The sequence below is a fragment of the Aspergillus affinis genome (genome assembly GCF_023601865.1).
Source record: "Aspergillus affinis strain CMG 70 chromosome Unknown NODE_18_length_386147_cov_86_015627, whole genome shotgun sequence".
Lineage (NCBI taxonomy): Eukaryota > Fungi > Ascomycota > Eurotiomycetes > Eurotiales > Aspergillaceae > Aspergillus > Aspergillus affinis.
Window position 1 is genome coordinate 280,436 of NW_026515799.1, and position 19,678 is coordinate 300,113.

Below are 19,678 nucleotides of genomic sequence, written 5' to 3' on the forward strand. Positions count from 1 at the left end.
GTAAGGACCATGTGTTTGTCACCGACCAAAAAAGGCGGAGGACGCGACCAAAATTCCCGAGCTAAAAGCGGCGGAGCTCACCTGCGCCACACCGCCCGCTCAATCTATCTATTCGACCGGCTTTATTTACTGTCTGCGACCTACCGCCATGCCAGCACCATCAACTGTCATATCCCATTTTTATCATCTATTACGTCTGTTGTGACTGGTGATCACAGAGCCTTGTTATCGAAGAATGAGTGCTTTTCTCGCCTGACCAATGACATAAGACAAATGATGTCCATAGGCCTTGGCTGCTTTGCGTAGATTTTAGCCACAATCCAGCACCGCCATGGGCGAAATTTCTCTTGATAGAGCACTCGTGCTTCTGTCATCCGAGAAGCAGAAAGAGCGCTCGGATGGGTTGGCTAGTATGACGATAGGAAAAAGCTATCCTCAGATCGTTCACTAATCTCTGCTAGACTTGAAGCATATCTTCCAACAGAATAAACAAAACTCCAAATTGTAAGTCGAGACTACCATTCTGTCGCCGCGGGAGCTGACGCCTGCGCGCTTTGTAGAAGCTCGTTGAATGATAAGGCATGCCATAAGATTCTTGAATCTCTTTTCCGGCTCATCGCGGCCGAGAAGTCGGCGTTTACACGAGCAAATTCCAAGGGGCCATCTGCCTCTCGCTTGTCTACCTGTGCATCTGTGATACGGACGGCCGTTGATGTCTTTTTGCCTAACCTGCGAATCAAATCTGTCCGTGCAATCACTGATCATATAACCGATACCCTGTTGACGCCACGGTATGACTTGTTTGACCTCCTAGGTGTTGATTACACCAAATGTCTCTCCACACTTCTTAACTACCCCCCACATGTTGAGCATCTAAGTGCCAGTGAATGGGAGAAGCTTGTAAGCTTATGTCTTAGAAGCATAAGCCTCACAGAAAATGAAGAGAATGAACAATCTTTCTCGAACAGTCGTCGATCCACTTTAGACGACTTTCGGACCGGTGGTGGTAGTCGTGGTTCGACACCCTCCAGGGCGACTTCAGCTTTAGCTGTCAGAGAAAAGCCCAGGGGCAATCAGAGCGCGATAACTGAGGCTCTGAATTGTATTCAGGTGCTAACAGCGAGTCCGAGTGCCCCGATCCAAGATTCTGCCGAAAGAATACTTGAAGGGCTGGCGGAATTCCTCAAATCATCAGCAAGCATTGGGAGTGGCCACCTGGCCGCGATCAGCAGCTTGAACTCTGTTACCATGCGAGTTTTGTTTGACCAGTCAAGCCTTGTTCGAACATCCATGCTGGACTTGATTCCTACGATACGACACCTGTGGACCACTAAGCTGACAAGCTTAAAGGATGAGTTACTTGTCACTATCATGCTTTGTATGGTCATCATAATCAATGCAGCTCGGAGGGAACCATCTGAATCACTGGCTCAGTTGATTGAAAGCCTGGTGGATGCTTTATATTTCGAATACACCCGACGACCGGAGAAGGACTCTCTGCAAATTGACGAATTGATATTCTACCAAAAGGCTTCGCAGGAGCAAAGGTTCTTGATAGGCCCTCGCCGTGAAATGCCCAGATCAGAGCACAATTGGACTATAGTATGGGCCATAGCAAAATTGATGGAAATGTCAGAAGAAGTTATTTCTCGTCTAGTCTTGCTTCGTAATGCAGATGAGGCATCGAACAAAAGGCAGCGTCTAACATCGATGATCCAAGACGTTTTGCGAGATTCCACGACATCTTCAGGTGCGAAAAGAGTATGTGCGCTACAGCTGATTCCCTTCCTTGTTAAAGGAAAAGTGAGCGTCGAATCAAAGGAATCATTGCTCCGACGTTTAACCCCATGCATACTTGATGATAGCAGCACAATATCATCTTGGACAATGGTGGCGATAGCAAGGTAGGTGAATATTGTGAGCACTTTATTCTGCATAGTGTCTCTCATCAAATAGTGTTATGGGGAGAAAGCTAATGAACGCTCGTAACAGTATTGCTGGTAGTCCAGGCGTCGACTCCAGCTCTTTAAATGACGATTGGCAACGAGTTTGGGATCTCACATCCCGTGCTTCTACCTCCCATACAACATCAAGGGCAGCCTGTACGCTCATGGCATCCCTTCTTCAGTTCGAACTTCTAGAGTATTCAGCAAGCGCGGAAGCTATTAATTCGATGCTTTCATCTGTGAACTTGAACGGGCCATCATTGATGTCGGATTCGTCGCTGGCTTTTTGGGCTACGGTAACTAGGGCAATTGCCCAAATAAACCCGGGATCCGTTCCACATGCATCTAAATTGATTTGCACGTGGCTACGAGAGGCTTGGACAATTGGTTCGTTTTGGACAGGCAATCTATTAATTGGTGCTGCTAATGACGGATCTAGGCACAATAACTGATCGGATACTCACAGCGCAAGTTGCTACTTTTGCGCGTCCTTTGGATATCTTCAATTTGATCCTAGCATGCACAAATAGGCCATATGCTCCACCTATGCTTCAATACAGAGGGCCAGTGGGCTTGGTTGCTCGAGGCTGGCAATTCTTCCATAAGACCAAGCGGCTGTTGAGTTACGTTTTTGACCTGGAAGAGTCCCTCGACATCGTCAACATATGGTGCCCACAAGAGGAGATAAACCTGGACATATTCACTCAGCAAGACCCAAATGACACCATGATACTGGAGCTTTTGCACGTGAAATCCGAGATCTTCCTACAAAATTGGCGATCTCTGTCAGAGGATAGATCTACTCATATCACTGTGGATGTTGTGCAAATACTGGCATCCTTCTGCATAATATCTACATTGTATACGGAGTCCATGCCAAAACAAGCCGAGTCGCGCTCACAGAATCTACAGAAGAACACTGAGAGTCTATGGGAAAACATATGTTTGTTTTTGGGTGGCCGTGACCTGGAATTTGTGCAGGCTTGCCTCGTGCTTCTATCTCCTTTTCTCGGCCAAAAACTCTGCTTTCCAGGCCCCAAGTCCGCGATTTTCAAATTTCTTCACAAAATCATCAACCCGTTGTCCGAAGTTCTTGAAGGTCACAGACAGACTCAAAGAGGGCAGCTTTCTGCTCAGGGAGAAGACCACATGGACCTGGACGATCCGTTGCTGGGTTCTAATGATCGACCCAAAGAGACTAGGGCTATCATAAACATGAACCGAGTGGCGATACCTCTGTTCTACGACTTTGCTACATTTCAGCGTTGCTTGACGATAGAGTTGTCTGTTTTCCGGAGGCTGCAGGTACCTACAGATGAAAATGGACACCTTGCAAGCAGTAATTTGATTGAGTATCTCGCAGATTTGGATGAAGTTGATATTCTGTCTGCGCGAGACTTCTTGCCCCATGTTTACCGCGCTTGCTCAGGCATGGAACGCACCTCAATGCTAAGAGTACTAGAGGATACAGGTGAGAAATGTTTACAATCATATGAGCTCGAGCGCTGCGAAAACTCCCACATTCTTTGTATCCATTTGATGCACAGCTTTGTCGAAGCGTGGGTAGCAGGTCAAAGTGACCACTTGAGCGACTCGGCTTCAGACATTTATACTTGGTTTACCGATGTGCTACTAGCGAAAGGGCGAGCTTCACCTTCGGTCTTGATAGGATTCGCCGAGCTCTTGGGAGGTGTCCTTAAATCGAACACTTCATTCACCAGTGGGAAGTCAAGTCCGTCTGCAAGAACCAGCCTTCTCACTATCATACAGGAAGGTGATATTGCCGTGAAGTTTGGTGCTGCAGATCTCATCTGTCAATTGTTTAACCAATACCCACTGAAAGATCATGACGCTATTTTCGATGATATCCTAGACAGTCTTCCAAGAGACCCAGATTGGTGCGAGGGAATTGCTCTTCGTTTATTCATCCTAGCGCAGTTGGCTTCCCAGTGGCATACCTTGCTGCGGAGGAGTATCTACCATATGTTTGAGACTCCAGCTCAAATTCCGGAATCACTTTGGTACGCCGAGAAATGTGTGGGTAGTGTTGCACGGATCCTTGGACTTAAAGATACGCGAGAGCTCTTTCGGTTGTTCTCTTCCCAGATACTGTACACCTGGACCGAAACAGAATCTATTGCATTGATGCCTTTTAGTATTTTCGGCTATCCGAACCTCGAAAGCATGCTGAACGATGTTCAGGATGAGGTTGTTGGTCAAATAATGATGCGCGCAAGAGACAACGACAGTGCGGAACTCTCAAAGCACATGAAAAAGGCTTGGACCGAACTTCTAGCAGAGTCATTCTACAAAGCAGAGGCCTACACAATTGCACGAGATATCGGTACCCCCCCTGGGCAAGGAAGTCAGCCAAAAGGCGTGGAAACTAGGGTCAAGAAAATACTAGGGACCGAGAGGTTCTTGGAATCAATTGATCAGCAATTTGCACAGACAATTGCAACTTTCTTTGTCTCAATGGACCAGTACGAGCAGGTTGAAAGGGCTTTCTTGAAACGCGAGAGCTACCATGGCGCTCTTCAAACCATGAAAAACATAACGGGCAAAAGTCTTTCGAAGGTTGTTCTTCCTGCCAACCAACAACCCTCTTTCAGGGCACGCTACCTCCTTGACGAGCTCGAATTCTTTTGCAAACGGAGCGGATACGAGCTTGATACAATATGGACACCTACACTGGCTTCCTACATCTGCCGCGCCTTATTGGAATTGATACATCCGGCTCTTGGGTCCCTTCATGCTTGTTCTGTTATACGAAAAATTCGAATCTTAGTATGCGTAGCCGGGCCTGTCATGCTGAGAGACTATCCTTTTGAGATGCTTCTCCATTCTCTCCGGCCATTTCTCACGGACATTTACTGCTCTGAGGATGCGCTGGGAATTTTTTGGTACTTATTGGAGGCAGGCAGGGACTATTTAATTGAGAACCCAAGTCTCATGGCTGGAATAACTGTTTCCACTTTCTTGTCTTTGAGAAATTTTGTGGCTTCCCCTCCGGCGAAAACAGTTCACGAGAGCCTGTCAAGAGTTGTATTATCCACCATCCAAGCATTTATGCAATGGTTTGAGGCGTACCTGGACACGTACGACTCTTCGGTACTGAACTCTGCGACGCGTGAATTGTTTCGCCGTATGCTCAAGTCTTCCCAAGGGGGTCTCACGACAAAAGGGGGCCCAAATGACACATTGAAGCGTGATTTGCTTTTCGACGTTCTCGATGACCGAAGCTCGGACAAAAGTTTACTGAGCAAACCTACATCAGATCATGTCATATCGCTGTTGTGCATCGACTCTAACAAGCCTCCCGATTTCCGCCAGCCCACAACTGGAGAGGAAACCCACCATGTGCCTAACTCTGTGGCTATCTATGAAACTTTGCAAAATTTTGAAACCAGTTCTCAATACAAACTATGGGCTGCTAGAATCATCGGGCGAGAGTTTGCTGCTACCGGAAGCATTAGCAATGACTTGTTGAGAGAGCAGGATTTGGCTTTGTTCAAAACCAACCTTTCCAATTTGTCTTTGGATCCGTTTTTCTATTCAAAAGCCAGCATACTCCAAAAATTGTGCAACAGACTACAGAGCAGCAAGCCTATGGACGTTGGTCTCTTCGAGCGAACTTTACAACTCATTGTCAGTAACTTGGCACAGTCAAACGTTTATGAAGAGGCTGGAATTGTCATACCACCATCATTAATGAAGGCTCTTACCTGGAATCCTTACAAATGCCCTGCTATACGTGAATTTGAAGTGCATGATGCTGTCATCAACTGGGATTCAGGCCTTTCAATTTCTCATTGGGCTCGCAATGTGGGAATGTTTCTGTCAAAAGCGGCCTTTGAGGACCCCGTTATTGGACCGCTCAAGAATATTCTCTGCGCTATTCCTGAGCTTGCAGTTTACATTCTGCCTTATATCCTCCATGATGTTTTATGCACAGAATTTGACGGCGATGGAACCATTCGCCAAAGGATTTCAGATGTTTTCAGCCAGGTCTTGCGGGAAGTTAATGACAAGACGATCCCACATGCACGACTCGTAATCAATTGCATGCTTTATCTTCGAAACCAACCCAGGCCTAATGAGTCGACTATTGTGGAGCGTGATGAATGGCTTGCTATAGATTTCGCCGAAGCCTCCTCGGCTGCCACTGCTTGTCGCTTACCAAAGACCGCATTATTATTTCTCGAGATACATGCTTCTCGTGCCGTGTCTTCATCGCGTCGTTCATCAGTCGCTAAATTCAGTGCCCCGCCAGCAGAGTTGCATGAAATTTTTAAGAACATAGATGATCCGGACTTCTTTTACGGCATCCCACAAAGTTCCTCCCTGGAGTCAGTCATGGAGACACTCGAACATGAAAGTTCTGGATTCAAAAATCTTCTCTTCCAGAGCGCAAAGTACGACAGTGAGAAGCAGATGTCGGGAAGTCCGAACAACTTTGGTGTGCTGAAAGCGCTGAATTCAACAAACCTACAAGGAATTGCAAATTGTGTGTTCACCTCTACTGGAGGAGGCACCAAGGACATGGCAGTCTCATTCGAAAGCATGCTCCAAGCTGCAACCAACCTGAGACAATGGGACATTCCAATTTCTCCGTTGAACCCTTCGCCTTCTGCGACCATATTCAGGGCCTTCCAAACTCTTAACACATCAGCTGCCTTACCTGACGTCTCTGTGACCATCGAGGAAAGCTTCCTGGCAACACTTGACTCATTAACGAGTAATAGTCGATCAGCGATGTCCTTACGAACTGCGACAAGAGTCCTTGGGACATTGGCTGAAATCAGCGATGTCTTGTGTGCCAAATCGGCTGAAGAGATAGACCATGAATGGGAAAAGATTGCAAGTAGAAGCTCTTGGCTAAAGAACACGAAGTATGGTCTCCTTACTCGCCCGAAATTCTTTTAATTTATGAAATATGCCTAATGATATGTACAGTGTGCACGAGGTGGGAGAAATACTGAACTGCCATGAGGCTCTTTTCTCGTCGATCAAGCGAAAAGATTACTTGAAGTCTGCGATCAATTTAAACGATCGACAAGCGCAACTTCTAGAAGTGAATGTCATTCGCCAGTCACTCAAAACTACAAGGAATCATGGCATTGCGCAGGCCTCCTTAAAATCAGCGGTCTGTCTTTCTAGACTTGCTGATCACTGCACTTCTTTAGGCATCAATGTGGAAGGCGCGGCGAAATTTGATTTGGCCAACGTTTTATGGGACCAGGGTGAAATGACTGCCTCAATTCGGATGCTCCAACAGCTCGATGAGCAGAATGACCTACATAAACAGGCAGTACCAATAAGTCGTGCGGAGCTTTTAGTGACTTTGGTAGGTCATTGTCCGGAACTAGCCTGCTACGAGGAAGCTAACGATACAAGGGCCATCACGTTGCCGAGGCACGTCTGGAAAAGCCGGAAGCAATTATTCAAGAGTACCTAGCCCCTGCAGTCAAAGAGCTGAAAACCCGAGCAGGCGGCGAAGAGGCTGGTCGAGTCTACCATGGGTTTGCGATGTTTTGCGACCAGCAACTACAGAATCCCGATAGTTTGGAGGATTTCAGACGAATCGAGCAAATTCGCAACCGCAAGCAAAAGGAGGTACAAGATCTGGAGGAAATGATGAAGAATGCCGAGGCGAAGGACAGAGACGGTCTTCGATACCACCGAACAAAGACAAAGCAATGGTTTGACCTTGACGATCGCGAGTATCAACGTTTGCGACGAAGTCGCGAGGCATTCCTTCAACAGTCTCTCGAGAACTACCTCCTTTGTCTAAAGGAGAGTGAAAGGTACAACAACGATGCACTCAGATTCTGTGCCCTGTGGCTTGATACATCCGAGAGCGATATCGCAAATGCCGCGGTCTCGAAATATCTCCATCAAGTCCCCAGCAGGAAGCTCGCCCCCTTGATGAACCAGCTGAGTTCTCGGTTGCTGGATGTTTCCGATGATTTTCAGAAGATGCTATTCTCGCTCATCTTTCGCATCTGCGTGGAGCATCCATTCCACGGCATGTATCAAATATTCTCAAGCAGCAAATCTAAGGGCGGCAAAGACGAGACCGCGCTTTCACGCAATCGAGCAGCAGGCAGGCTGGTAGAGTGCCTGAAGAAAGACAAGCGCATAGGGCCAACCTGGGTCGCTGTCCACAACACAAACATCAACTATGTGCGATTCGCAGTCGATCGGATGGATGACAAGCTTAAAAGCGGTGCCAGAGTTTCCTTAAAGAAATTGTTGTCTGGCCAACGTCTCGAGCAAGATGCTGCTACTCAAAGACTACCGCCACCCACTATGAGTATTGACATTCGTATTGACTGTGATTATCGCGATGTTCCTAAGCTTGTTCGATTCAATTCCGAGTTTACAGTCGCGTCTGGTGTCAGTGCACCGAAAATCCTCACTGCTTTTGCCACCGACGGTCAACGTTATAAACAGCTGGTAAGAATTATATCCCTCTGCCCCTTTGTCTCATTTGCAAGAAACTTTAATCATTCTGACTGCATGGAACAGTTCAAAGGAGGAAATGATGATCTACGGCAAGATGCTATCATGGAGCAAGTATTTGACCAAGTCAGTAGCCTCCTCAAGGACCACCAAGCGACTCGGCAGCGGAACTTGGGGATTCGAACATACAAAGTCCTCCCTTTGACGTCCAACTCCGGGATCATTGAGTTTGTTCCACACACTGTTCCGCTGCACGATTTCTTGATGCCAGCACATCAAAGATACTTCCCGAAGAATATGAAACCCAACGTGTGCCGAAAGCACATTGGTGATGTCCAGACACGATCATTTGAAACCCGGGTCAAGACCTTCCGCCAGGTGACTGACCACTTCCATCCGGTCATGAGGTTTTTCTTTATGGAGAAATTCAACAACCCAGATGACTGGTTCGCAAAGAGACTCGCGTACACGCGGAGCACTGCTGCGATCTCGATACTGGGCCATGTTCTGGGTTTAGGAGATCGACACGGCCACAATATTCTTCTCGACGAACGGACAGGCGAGGTCGTGCATATCGATCTGGGAGTAGCTTTCGAGCAAGGTCGGGTGCTACCAGTCCCTGAAGTGGTTCCATTCCGATTGACTCGCGACCTGGTTGACGGGATGGGCATTACCAAGACGGAGGGAGTGTTCCGACGTTGTTGCGAGTTTACACTCGAGGCCCTTCGTCAGGAATCGTATAGTATCATGACTATCTTAGACGTGCTCCGCTACGATCCCCTGTACAGCTGGACTGTATCACCACTGCGGATGAGGAAAATTCAGGACGCCCCAGAATCGAATGGGGCGCCTGAACCTCCGCGTGCGGCCGACCAACGCCCGTCTAACGAACCAAGTGAAGCTGACCGTGCGTTAACGGTGGTGGCCAAAAAGCTGGGTAAAACACTGAGCGTGACGGCCACAGTCAACGAGCTCATCCAGCAAGCAACGGATGAAAAGAACCTCGCGGTTCTTTATTGCGGTAAGTTGAAATACGCTGTCCCCGAACTCTCCAAAAGAGACTAACGTTAACGTCTTTAGGCTGGGCCGCTTATGCATGAATAGGTAAAACAATGACTGTATATAGCATGGTGAATAAGATCTCCTGTCAATTTTGTAGTTTTGAAGCTGTATAGTAGAGTTGTTGGCCTGGATGTTCACGTGGGACTGCCTGCCTATTCGGGATATACCGCCAGCATTCTTTTTTCTTCTTCGCCGCCGTCTTCGTTGCTTTCATCTTCCATTCCTCGCCTCCATCTCTCGCTCCTGTAGCACATTTCCCGTCAACAATTGGTGGCATACTGGATTTGCCCATTTGCATCGCACGGGCCACTTTTGTGGCACGGTGGGCAGTATCGTTTGCCTTGGAATCTAGGAGGGGAAATGCCTAAACACTAAAGTGAACTAGATGATCCTCACTACATTCGCCACATCATCTGGGGTCTCCATCAAACATGACCTCAACAACCACCCCCAATAGAGGCCTGGTGGTTTTCTCAGGAGGAAGTGCTGCTAATAATCTGGTCGATGTTTTCAGCAGCGTGCGCGATAGTAAGAGCTGTCTGCTCAGCTACATCATCCCCATCAGCGATAATGGAGGCTCATCCTCGGAGCTGATCCGAATCTTTGGCGGTCCTGGGATTGGCGATGTCCGAAGTAAGTCCTCTCGAAAAATCAAATCGTCATGCTTTGATTCTCCATCTCACAAGAATTCCAGGTCGTTTGGTCCGGCTCATTCCCGACTGCCCGCCAAACTCTGAACGGGCCGCAATCAAGACCATCTTCAATCATCGCCTCCCGCCAGATGCTGGGGCAGCTCTTGCCGAATGGCAGTCGATCGTCGATGGGACCTCCAGTCTCTGGAGATCGATCACTCCCGCAAAGAAGGAGCTGGTCCGCTCATTTTTCAATCTTCTGAACTTGGAGATCCTCAAACGCGCCAGACCGCCATCATCCACTTTTGACTTCACTTCTGCCAGTGTTGGCAACTTGTTCTTGACCGGTGCTCGCCTTTTTAGTGGAAGTTTTGAGAGCGCAATCTATCTTCTAGGGAGTATCTGTGGAGTCCCTTCGGACGTTGTTCGTGTGATTCCTGCGATCAACTCCAATTTCTCGCACCACATCTCCGCTTCTCTGGATGACGGCACGGTTATCGTCGGCCAGAATAGTATTTCACACCCCAGTGAGGCTACCGCTCTGCAACCTCGACCTGGGTCTCGACGGCCCAGTTTACTACTCGCCGATGGAGCTGAAGATATTGAGCCGCCCGATGTCTCTGACGCAATCTCCTACGAGGATGACCACCTGCCCGGGTCCTTGCCCACTCTACGCAACAAGAACATACAATTTTCTAAGTCGGAGAACGAAGATCTTCCCTCACGCATTACCCGCATCTGGTACATCAATCCCTACGGTCAGGAGATCCGACCTCCGGCCAATCCGCGCGTGCTCGAAGCCCTGCGCGATGCGCAGGCAATAACATACAGTATCGGCTCGTTATACACATCCATCATCCCCTCCCTGATCCTCCGAGGAGTCGGACAAGCAATCGTCGCAAGCCCCGCACGCCATAAGATTCTTATCCTAAACGGATCCCTAGATCGCGAAACAGGCCCGCCTTCCGAGCCCTTCACAGCAGTAGAGTTCGTCGAGGCGATCACTCGCGCCGGTGAAGAAAGCCGTGGCCGAACGACCCTCCGTCTATCGGACCACCAGCGGCACCCATCTTCTTCTCTTGATCCTAATCTCCCATACTCCTCGTACGTCACGCATATCCTGCACCTCGACGGCCCTGGAACCCCTCGCGTCGACCGCGACCGCCTAGCGGACATGGGCATCGAAACGCTCCGTCTCTACGGTCGGAAGATCGTTACAATCGGTGCCGATGGCTCAGAGGTTCCGGTAGGTATGAAATACGATTCTACGGCGCTTGTGCAAGCCCTGGAAGTTGTTCTAGGAAAGAAAGGCGACGCGATGCTGCGTGGCGGTGATGGGAACGGATTGAGTCGGCGGAATACATTAGATCCAGGGCGGAAAAGACGCGAATGATTTGGTTATTTATTTATTTATTTCTTTCTTTCTTCATATACCTGCAGGGTGGATTATATATCGCGAGCACAATAAATATAGGTGGTCTTATTTATGTCTTTATGTAACTAGTGTGTTGTAGCGAAGCGAGAACCATAAAACTGGCCCGGGATCGGTATACGTCCGGAAACCTACGTCGGAAACTAACTAGAAGCTATTAAAGAAGTTCTATTTTCATTTTATATTGATTATAACATCACACTTCAACATGCCACTCGTACAAAGTCCAAGTAACGGTACATGAACATAAATAAAACAAGTACATAGATAAGAAGGAAGATAAATCATGTCCCCGCAACTGCTCACGCGACGCCATCCCAATGCATTCGAAAAACCGCTATTAAATAATACAGAAGATGAGAAGATATCGAGTGACTGAATACAAAAGGTCCATGGTCACAGTTAAAGATCCTATATATACAAATTTAGTCATTCTAAAAGGGGCGTCAAAGAGAAGATAGGAGGCAAGAAAAAGAAAAGAATGATGGAAAGACGGCCCCGTCTGGTTTATCAAGCCCTTGCAGATGACCTGGGCTTCCAATTTTGACGATTGAGACCAACGGACTGAGGAGACCTGCTCCCTTCCGGGACGGCTCGGAAGTCATGGTAGAGGCCAGAGCCGATGTCAACGAGCACAGCCTTTTGAGGCTCGGCGGACGGGGTGGTGGATGATATGGCGCGGCGGCCGCCTCTGGGTGCAGTTGCGGATTCAGTGCTGGCTTTTTTCGCGGCGAGTTTGGCTTTTGAGACTTCCTTGATGATATCACGGAATTCGTTATCGTCCTTGGTGATTTGTGCTTTGATAAATGCGGGATCGTCGGAGGTTTGCAGTGAGGACATGACGGATTTTCGTGGCGTGTAGGGATACTTTTCAGGAGATGGCGGCGAGAGTGGAGTGGTGGAGGGATCAAGGAAGGCAGCCTGGTTCTTATCCAGAAGTTGAACGATATCCAGGGTTTCGCCGTGAGGAATTTTCTGCTGATGAGATGGAGTAATGCAATCCATGTCCACTTCTTTGCGAAGCACGTGGTCAATATCGACTGCTGAGAAGTAGGCACAGGACTGGGGAAGATCATTGATGCCAACTTCTTGTGAAAACATGGCGCGGGTCCAGACATTCGCGACTTGTAAAGCCAAGGCCGCACGATATTTGTCTTCATCCTTGACTAGGTACCGGATTTCATCATGGACTGTGATCGCTAGGCGGGCTTGGATGTTGTAAAGTCGAATCAAATAGTCCATAGCCACGATCAAAAGGTGAAGATAATCGACACCGGAGGACTGAATCGCCCAGTTAATGCGAGATGTCATGAAACTGCCTTTGTTGATGAAACGGCGCATCAAGGCCTCGGTGATTCCGGCGCCCAGAGCCGGCGTTTTGGGTCGTTCCTGTTCGGCAAATTCTTCAAGTTTGTTGAATACAAATGATTCGGTACCGCCTCGCCAGAAAGGATTTGGACTCAGAAGACGGCGAGTGGTACGGGTACCCTTAGTCGCTTTGTAGAGATTGCTTGCAACCTCCTGGGTTTCCTTTTCGGACATTGACGGGTTGAATTGACGTAGCAATGTGGCGGCGAACTTAACGCCGGCGCCATAGATACGCCCGTAGTTGAAGACCTTGGCATCGTTGCGAGAAATGCCTAAAATCTTGGCAGTGCGTGAATGCATGTCAGTTCCAGCTGCCTTGGACCCTTCCAGGGTCATGAAGCCAATTGCGTTGCCACCATGGATTTGGAATTGGGCGTCGCCAATGAGACTGGCAATCCACAGTTCTTGAGAATCGACATCGGCTCCTACGAAGACATGTCCAGGAGGTGCTTTAATCATAGCCTTGAGCTCAGACCCCACCCGATTCTCTTTAGCATTGCTTGCTGTAAGCCAGGTGTTTTCCACGGCTCGTCGGGTGATAGTTCCCATGGGAATGATTTGCGGTATAATAAACCCTACTCTGTTCCCGGTATCGTTGTTCGTAACCGAATTTTGGACTTCATCCTCGTAGACCACTATCTGACTCATGATCCGATCACGAGCGCTGATCCAGTAGGAGCATGAGGCATTCATGTCCAGAGCTTCCTTCGCAAGGGCATACTGCGAAGTGAGTAGTCCGCGCTCAAAATAACCCGAATACCCCTTAGCCAAGGGATTGACGCAGCGGGCTTGTGGTCCATCCTTATGTGGAAGCTTAAAGTAGGCGTGTTTCCAGTCGTTCTTCAACTCGGCATTTTTCTCTTCCGCCATCATGCAGCGCACGACTGGCTGGTTTTCAAAGTTCTTGATTTGTTCGCGAGGAACCTTGAATGTCCAGCCGTATTTGTCAGACCAGGTCAGCGGATGTCCGCTGTATGACAATTTGAGAAGGATGGGCGCAATCCGCGTCCGTACGGTTAAATTGATATCCGCCGTGCTCGTGGGAAAAAGATCCTTATACCATTTAGGCATCCCGGGCTTCTTCTGCCTGGCAACCGGTCGCGGAGGGTCGCCCTTCTTTTTGCCCTTGGCCATTTTGATTTCCTGCCCGGACCAGTCGAGTTGCCGTAGCCAGGGATCCTTCATGTAAATATCTGGTTGGTCCTTGACTTTCAGAGCTTCATCACACAGCTCGACTAGTCTTCGTTGCACATCTTCCAGACGTTGGTGGTAGGTCGATTCGGCATTTGTGAGGTATTCGTCCCAAGTCTCATTGACTGGTAAGATGACGGAGGACAAATGCCTGAGAGCACCAAAGCTAACGGGATGAGGGCAAACCCTGAGGAAGTTTGGGAAAACTTTTTTGTACACGCGATGAGTGATAGCCACATCAGCAGCACAGTAATCAAGAAGTTCTTCTAGTTTTCCCAAGATTTCTTCTCTGCCGAGCTCGCCGAAGTAGTCACGCTGCGCTTTGTCAATCGTAACATCACAATGAAACTTAGCGACGTCTCGAAGGGAGTTCACAGAGCTTCTGCCCACCCACAATTCCTCCTCCTCGTCGCTTAGAGATTTGCTTTCGATTAAAGCCGCAAGTTCAGCCGAATTGCTTTCGTCGGCCATCTTTTCTCGTATATCCTTATTCTTCTTGTGCCGCATCCAGGTAGGCCGCTGTTGTGAACACATGCCATTTACAGCGACATGAAGCGACATTGTGTCAACGAAGAAGTTGCGCGTCTGCTTCATGTCGTATTCCTCCAACACACGCGCACGATCATACCCAATATTATGCCCAATGACGATACGTGGTTGCGACGGGTCCCCCAACGGTATTAGCTGCACTTCCTTCTCCGATTCCCCCAAAAGCCAAGGCGATAGCCAGGCATACCAAGCCGTAGGACTAACAGCGCATGCCATAACAGCAAACGAGTGTTCCTTGTACATCACTTCCGTGTCAAACGTCAATATCGACTCATTTGGCGCATCCACCGGCTCCGACGATCCATCACTATTGTATTTCGTCCAACCGCTGCGTTTAACCCACTGGCGTGGCTTTTCCGGGGAATTTATGGTGGCGTAGCTTTTCGCGTAGGTCAAGTAGGGTTCCGACGCATCCATTCCCAGCTTGTAAAAATGCTCATCCAATGTCTGGCCCTGGAGTTTCGGCATGTCAAATGCAACTGGCTCTGCGGCCTCTTGGGATTTTCCGAGTAGATCATGTCGCGCAAGGTGGTCCTTCGACAGTGCAACAAGGTCTGGGTTTGGAGAAGCTCCTTTATTGGGGAAGACTTGGGCGAAGACGTGATCGCTCAGTTGTTGGACTCCGATTTCGTTGAATCTAGCCGTCGCGGGGACTACAAAATCAGCATCTGCGATAGACTGCAGGTCATTAAATCGAAGAAGGGGAATTACCTGACAAGGAACTCGGTCGTGATTCTCTCTGGTCATTTTGCGCATCGTGTTGGGTCGCATAATACCTTGCTAGTACTAGAAAAGACCGCGGCCGGGCAATGAGTGGCGAGCGCAATTTCTGCGAGCAAGAATGAATCACGCTCCTTGAATAAGGTACACAGGAGTGACTCCACAGCATTATGTTGTGCAGTAATAATTGCCACCAATTTGATTCATCCCATGGTATTAAGGTGAGCTCTGTAACCGGCAACTGTGATATCGAGGGATTGACAAAGCTACTGCGAGGGCCTCAGCAAGGATGCCTTCCTATCGCGGTATCTGCCGTGCGGCGGATCCGGAATTAATGATCTTCCGGGTAATCGTCACCGCCTGCCCAGATAGGAGCATCTCATCGCTATCATCAGGTGATGTGTTGCGATAAGTGTTCGGCCTGCTTCCTTAGGCACCACTCGCTTTTACCTCCCTCATCGCTGGACTTCGAAGTCACTGACCCGCCAGAACGTGAAGATTTCCTCCTCAGCATGCCACTACTGCTGGGTATTTCTCAGGGTCGGCTACAATAGACTGATCTGCATTTCCCTGCATCTCTGTACCTCGCCCGCTGCCACATCTCGTTTCCCTCGGTCTATCTTTTTCGCCTCCACATCATGAATCCGCATGATCATGATTCCTTATTTTCCTCCGATCCCTACGAGTTCTATCCGTTTTCGCAAGAACCCGAAGGCTCCTCTCCGGCTGACCCCTCCGTGCCCGCCTCCCACGGAAGAAAACGCCGCCGGCTAAGTCGCTCGAGCGCAGCAAACCCGTCTCTAGAGTCTGACTTGGAGGAACGTGATGGAGAGACGGAACCGACCACGTCAATAGACCTGACTGAATCATCAGGGCCGTCATCACTTTCGAAAACTCTGGCAAAGCAACAAGAAGATGCAATCAAGGCGCAGAAAGGGTCCGAGCACGAAAGGGGTCGGTCTATCTTGAAGAAGGCTGAATGTCGAGTGTGCTTGGATACGCCTGTTGATGCCACCACCACAGCATGTGGTATGTTTTACAGGAAACACAGTCTTAAAGTGCTGCTAACTTTTAGTAGGACACCTCTTTTGCCATAAATGCATCATGACCGCGTTGAAATCCGGCGAAGAACGAGCCGATACTTCCGGCAAAACTCCCCGAGGCACTTGTCCTATCTGTCGAAAGCCTCTCTCTCGGAACGATGTCCCGGGCGCGCGAAGAAATCTTGTGCCACTGCAGTTCAAACTTGCGACAAGAAAAAGAACTTCACCCCAAGGGCAGAACCCTTGATAACGACGATACGAAACTTTCTATTTCGGAATAATTTTCAAGATACCCCCCCTACACTGAGAACGCTAATACGGTTGGAACGATGCATTGCACAAATAGACCGCTCCTGGCCATTATTTGTCTCATCGAATTTTGAAGGGCTCTGCGGTTGCCCACATAGCTAGCGCTCGACTCTCAAATCCCTGGAATTAGCGTGTGCATGGGACATGTCCTACCTGGAAGATACCTTGTTTTGGCCCATAACGGACATACCCAGACAAGTCTAAATATGACTACATTTATTCAAACCACACAGTGGAGCATTCCAATTCCCATAGTTCACATCTCGAAATCAAACTGAATGATACTGGCCCATTCCATCCCATCAAGCTCTGCCAATTCTTCAAGTAATTAAAGCTCGGGCAAGACCCACCGTCATCATTGCATCGCCACCGCACTAGTGATGCGCCAAGTTTAGATCGTTATCTACTCCTAACTAAACTTGCAGCTCTGTGTCCCTTAAAATCACCCGCTAGTTGTTTCACCCGGCCTAATTTACAGCAATGAACACTTTTGTTGCATTTGGCTTTGAAATCGTCATATTCCCTCATTCTTTCTTCCCTTGATCTGCGGATGAAGGGTCGTTGTGCCGTTTGCAAACGTCATCTCCCCGCCATGAGGTAGTCCCACCTGCCGAAGCTTGTACTTCCAGTCCCTTTGCGCCGGTGGATCATCGACTTCAAAACGTTTACAAGGAACAATTGGTGATTGCGTGTCTTACGGTTTTGCAATATTTCCCGAGAATTGTGTGATTTTAGTTCTTTTGTACCGATGGTTCTACGGTGATTCGGCCCTTTTGACTGCCAGCGAGTATACAAACGCACACGTGCCACAATGGATGGGCATCCCCTTGACCGTCTACGGATTGCGGAGGGGTCGTCACGCTCTCACAATGACATCGACATAGAAGCACAGCCTGGCTCAATTTCGCAGGATGCAGTCTCCCCGACAACTCGTATCCCCCCTTCTGCAGATGATTTGACATTTCCCGAAACGTTGCCCCCTGCCGCTCGAAGGATCTCCCAGGACACGATCAGGAATCGCACGCGACGCTCGAACACAGCCCGCTCGTATCATCCGGACTCGGTGGCTCACGATCCCAACTGGCAACCGGGGACAGAGCCTGGGATTGATCCGACCAAGCCACTTCCAGCGTATAATGCCGATTGGATGAGTAATATACCTTCTGACCTACACCGACGATGCGAAATTATCGTTGTGGACTTCTCTCAGCACGAAATGCGGCAGTATGAGCTTGATAACGACACATTGGGCGCGTTCCTTGCCAGAGAGCGAGAGCCATGGGTTCAGTGCAGGTGGATCAACGTCAACGGTCTCAGCTGGGATGTAATCAGGGCTCTCGGAAACCAGAAAGGCTTGCATAGGCTGGCAATCGAGGATTTGATCAACACAACAAATCGTACCAAAGTGGACTGGTACTCAGACCACGCATACATCGTGCTCACTCTGCAGAAGCTGATAAAGCTTCACGTGGAAAGCAGCGATTCGGATGATGAATCCGAAAAGGGTCAATCGCAATGGAAAACTGATAAGAGGAGTACGACTTCGAGTACCAAGGGTTCGGCTCCGAAGAAGCCCACCAGGCATGGTCTTGTGCTGGCGGCTTTAAAAGACATTATCGGGCTAAGTTCCCAGAAGGAGATGTTACGTGAGAGACGCGGCACTAGTGCTACCATTCGCCCTTCATCCGGTAAATCCAATTTAGCGGAGGCCGATGATATTTCTCAGACCGAGAGCACGTTTCGGAGTATTCAACGCTATCGAGGGGGGCCGAATGAGGACAGGATTGCATTCATGGAACGCCATGCAGTTCTGGCTCCCAAGGGAATAGGCGTTACCCTTGAACAAGTGTCTATATTTTTGCATGGAGACAACACTGTGACCTCCTTTTTTGAGACAAGCGCGGACGATATTGAGGCCCCTATAGTCCGTCGCCTTAGTACTCCGGAGACAATGCTGCGCCAGTCGTGCGATGCCAGCATGATTGTACAGGCAATTCTCGACGCGATTATCGATCTCGCTATCCCAGTGACCATGGCATATCAAGACGCAATTGGTGACCTGGAGCTGGAGGTTCTGACGGATCCTGATATCGACCAATCGAAGAGTCTGTACATCCTGACCTCTGAAATTGGAGTTCTGCGGGGCTCGATGCAGCCAATCGTGACGGTGATCAATGCCCTCCGAGACCATAGGTCGGATTTTGCCAGCACCCCAGGCCTTGGTGCATTCAAAAATCTGGGGCCATCAACGCCTGGCGGAGCAGATGCAGGGGGGTATTTTGGAGCCGTGCCCAACTTGAAGAATCTGAGCGGCACAAGTATTTCTATTTCTCCCCTGTGCCATACGTACCTGGGAGATGCGCTAGACCATTGCATTACGATTGTTGAAGAATACGACCAAATGAGACGAGCCGCCGACAACATGATCGATCTAATTTTCAATACTATTGGTGAGTCTATATTCTTGACCAGACTTTGAAGGATCATATACTTACGCCTTCTAGGAGCGTATCAGAATGAAAGCATGAAGCAACTGACACTTGTGACTTGTTTCTATCTCCCTTTGACTTTCCTAACGGTAGGTTGCCTCATCCCTACTCACGGTATCTGGCTCAACTAACCGTACCAGGGCTATTTTGGCATGAATTTTGAGAGCTTCTTTGGAATAAAGCATAGCGATGCGTTAGTCAACCCATTAACTACTTTCTCGGCCTGAGGTATACTGATCCTTGAATTCACAGGTACTTTTGGATGATTGCAATCCCTTTTGTGTTCGCAACAACGGTGTTTCTAATGTAACCTGCCCTTGCCCCTGATTTACGGAAGTCATGCTAACCCATAGCTCTAGGCGTGATAAACTCAAGCGTTACATCGTTTTACTTGCTCAGCGACGCCTTATCACGAGTTCACGGAAGCAGAGGCGGAGGAAGAAGGCCACCAAAAGATCATGACACTTTGGCT

At 48.9% G+C, this 19,678-nt stretch overlaps 5 protein-coding genes across 5 annotated transcripts; 4 read left to right on the top strand and 1 right to left on the bottom strand.

Annotated features, from left to right (window-relative positions):
- Positions 1-331: 331 nt before the first annotated feature.
- On the top strand, positions 332-9,511 carry atmA (DNA-binding protein kinase TEL1; the record flags this gene model as incomplete). The annotated part of the gene is made up of 9 exons (XM_053097644.1): positions 332-410; positions 462-504; positions 561-1,904; positions 1,993-2,333; positions 2,386-6,838; positions 6,903-7,293; positions 7,344-8,405; positions 8,478-9,432; positions 9,492-9,511. The coding sequence occupies 9 exons, from the start codon at positions 332-334 to the stop codon at positions 9,509-9,511; spliced, it is 8,688 nt and encodes a 2,895-aa protein (XP_052958460.1).
- A 393-nt stretch (positions 9,512-9,904) lies between these two features.
- Positions 9,905-11,498, top strand: KD926_003631 (gluconeogenesis factor YvcK family protein; the record flags this gene model as incomplete). Its single annotated transcript, XM_053097645.1, has 2 exons — positions 9,905-10,106; positions 10,168-11,498. 2 exons carry the CDS (start codon positions 9,905-9,907, stop codon positions 11,496-11,498), a joined length of 1,533 nt encoding a protein of 510 aa, XP_052958461.1.
- A 549-nt stretch (positions 11,499-12,047) lies between these two features.
- KD926_003632 (DNA-directed DNA polymerase gamma MIP1) lies at positions 12,048-15,392 on the bottom strand (the record flags this gene model as incomplete). The annotated part of the gene is made up of 1 exon (XM_053097646.1): positions 12,048-15,392. The coding sequence occupies one exon, from the start codon at positions 15,390-15,392 to the stop codon at positions 12,048-12,050; it is 3,345 nt and encodes a 1,114-aa protein (XP_052958462.1).
- Positions 15,393-16,003: 611 nt separating this feature from the next.
- Positions 16,004-16,655, top strand: KD926_003633 (uncharacterized protein; the record flags this gene model as incomplete). The annotated part of the gene is made up of 2 exons (XM_053097647.1): positions 16,004-16,394; positions 16,444-16,655. The coding sequence occupies 2 exons, from the start codon at positions 16,004-16,006 to the stop codon at positions 16,653-16,655; spliced, it is 603 nt and encodes a 200-aa protein (XP_052958463.1).
- An 873-nt stretch (positions 16,656-17,528) lies between these two features.
- KD926_003634 (putative CorA family metal ion transporter) lies at positions 17,529-19,668 on the top strand (the record flags this gene model as incomplete). Its single annotated transcript, XM_053097648.1, has 4 exons — positions 17,529-19,167; positions 19,222-19,295; positions 19,347-19,399; positions 19,566-19,668. The coding sequence occupies 4 exons, from the start codon at positions 17,529-17,531 to the stop codon at positions 19,666-19,668; spliced, it is 1,869 nt and encodes a 622-aa protein (XP_052958464.1).
- Between the last annotated feature and the right edge of the window lie 10 nt (positions 19,669-19,678).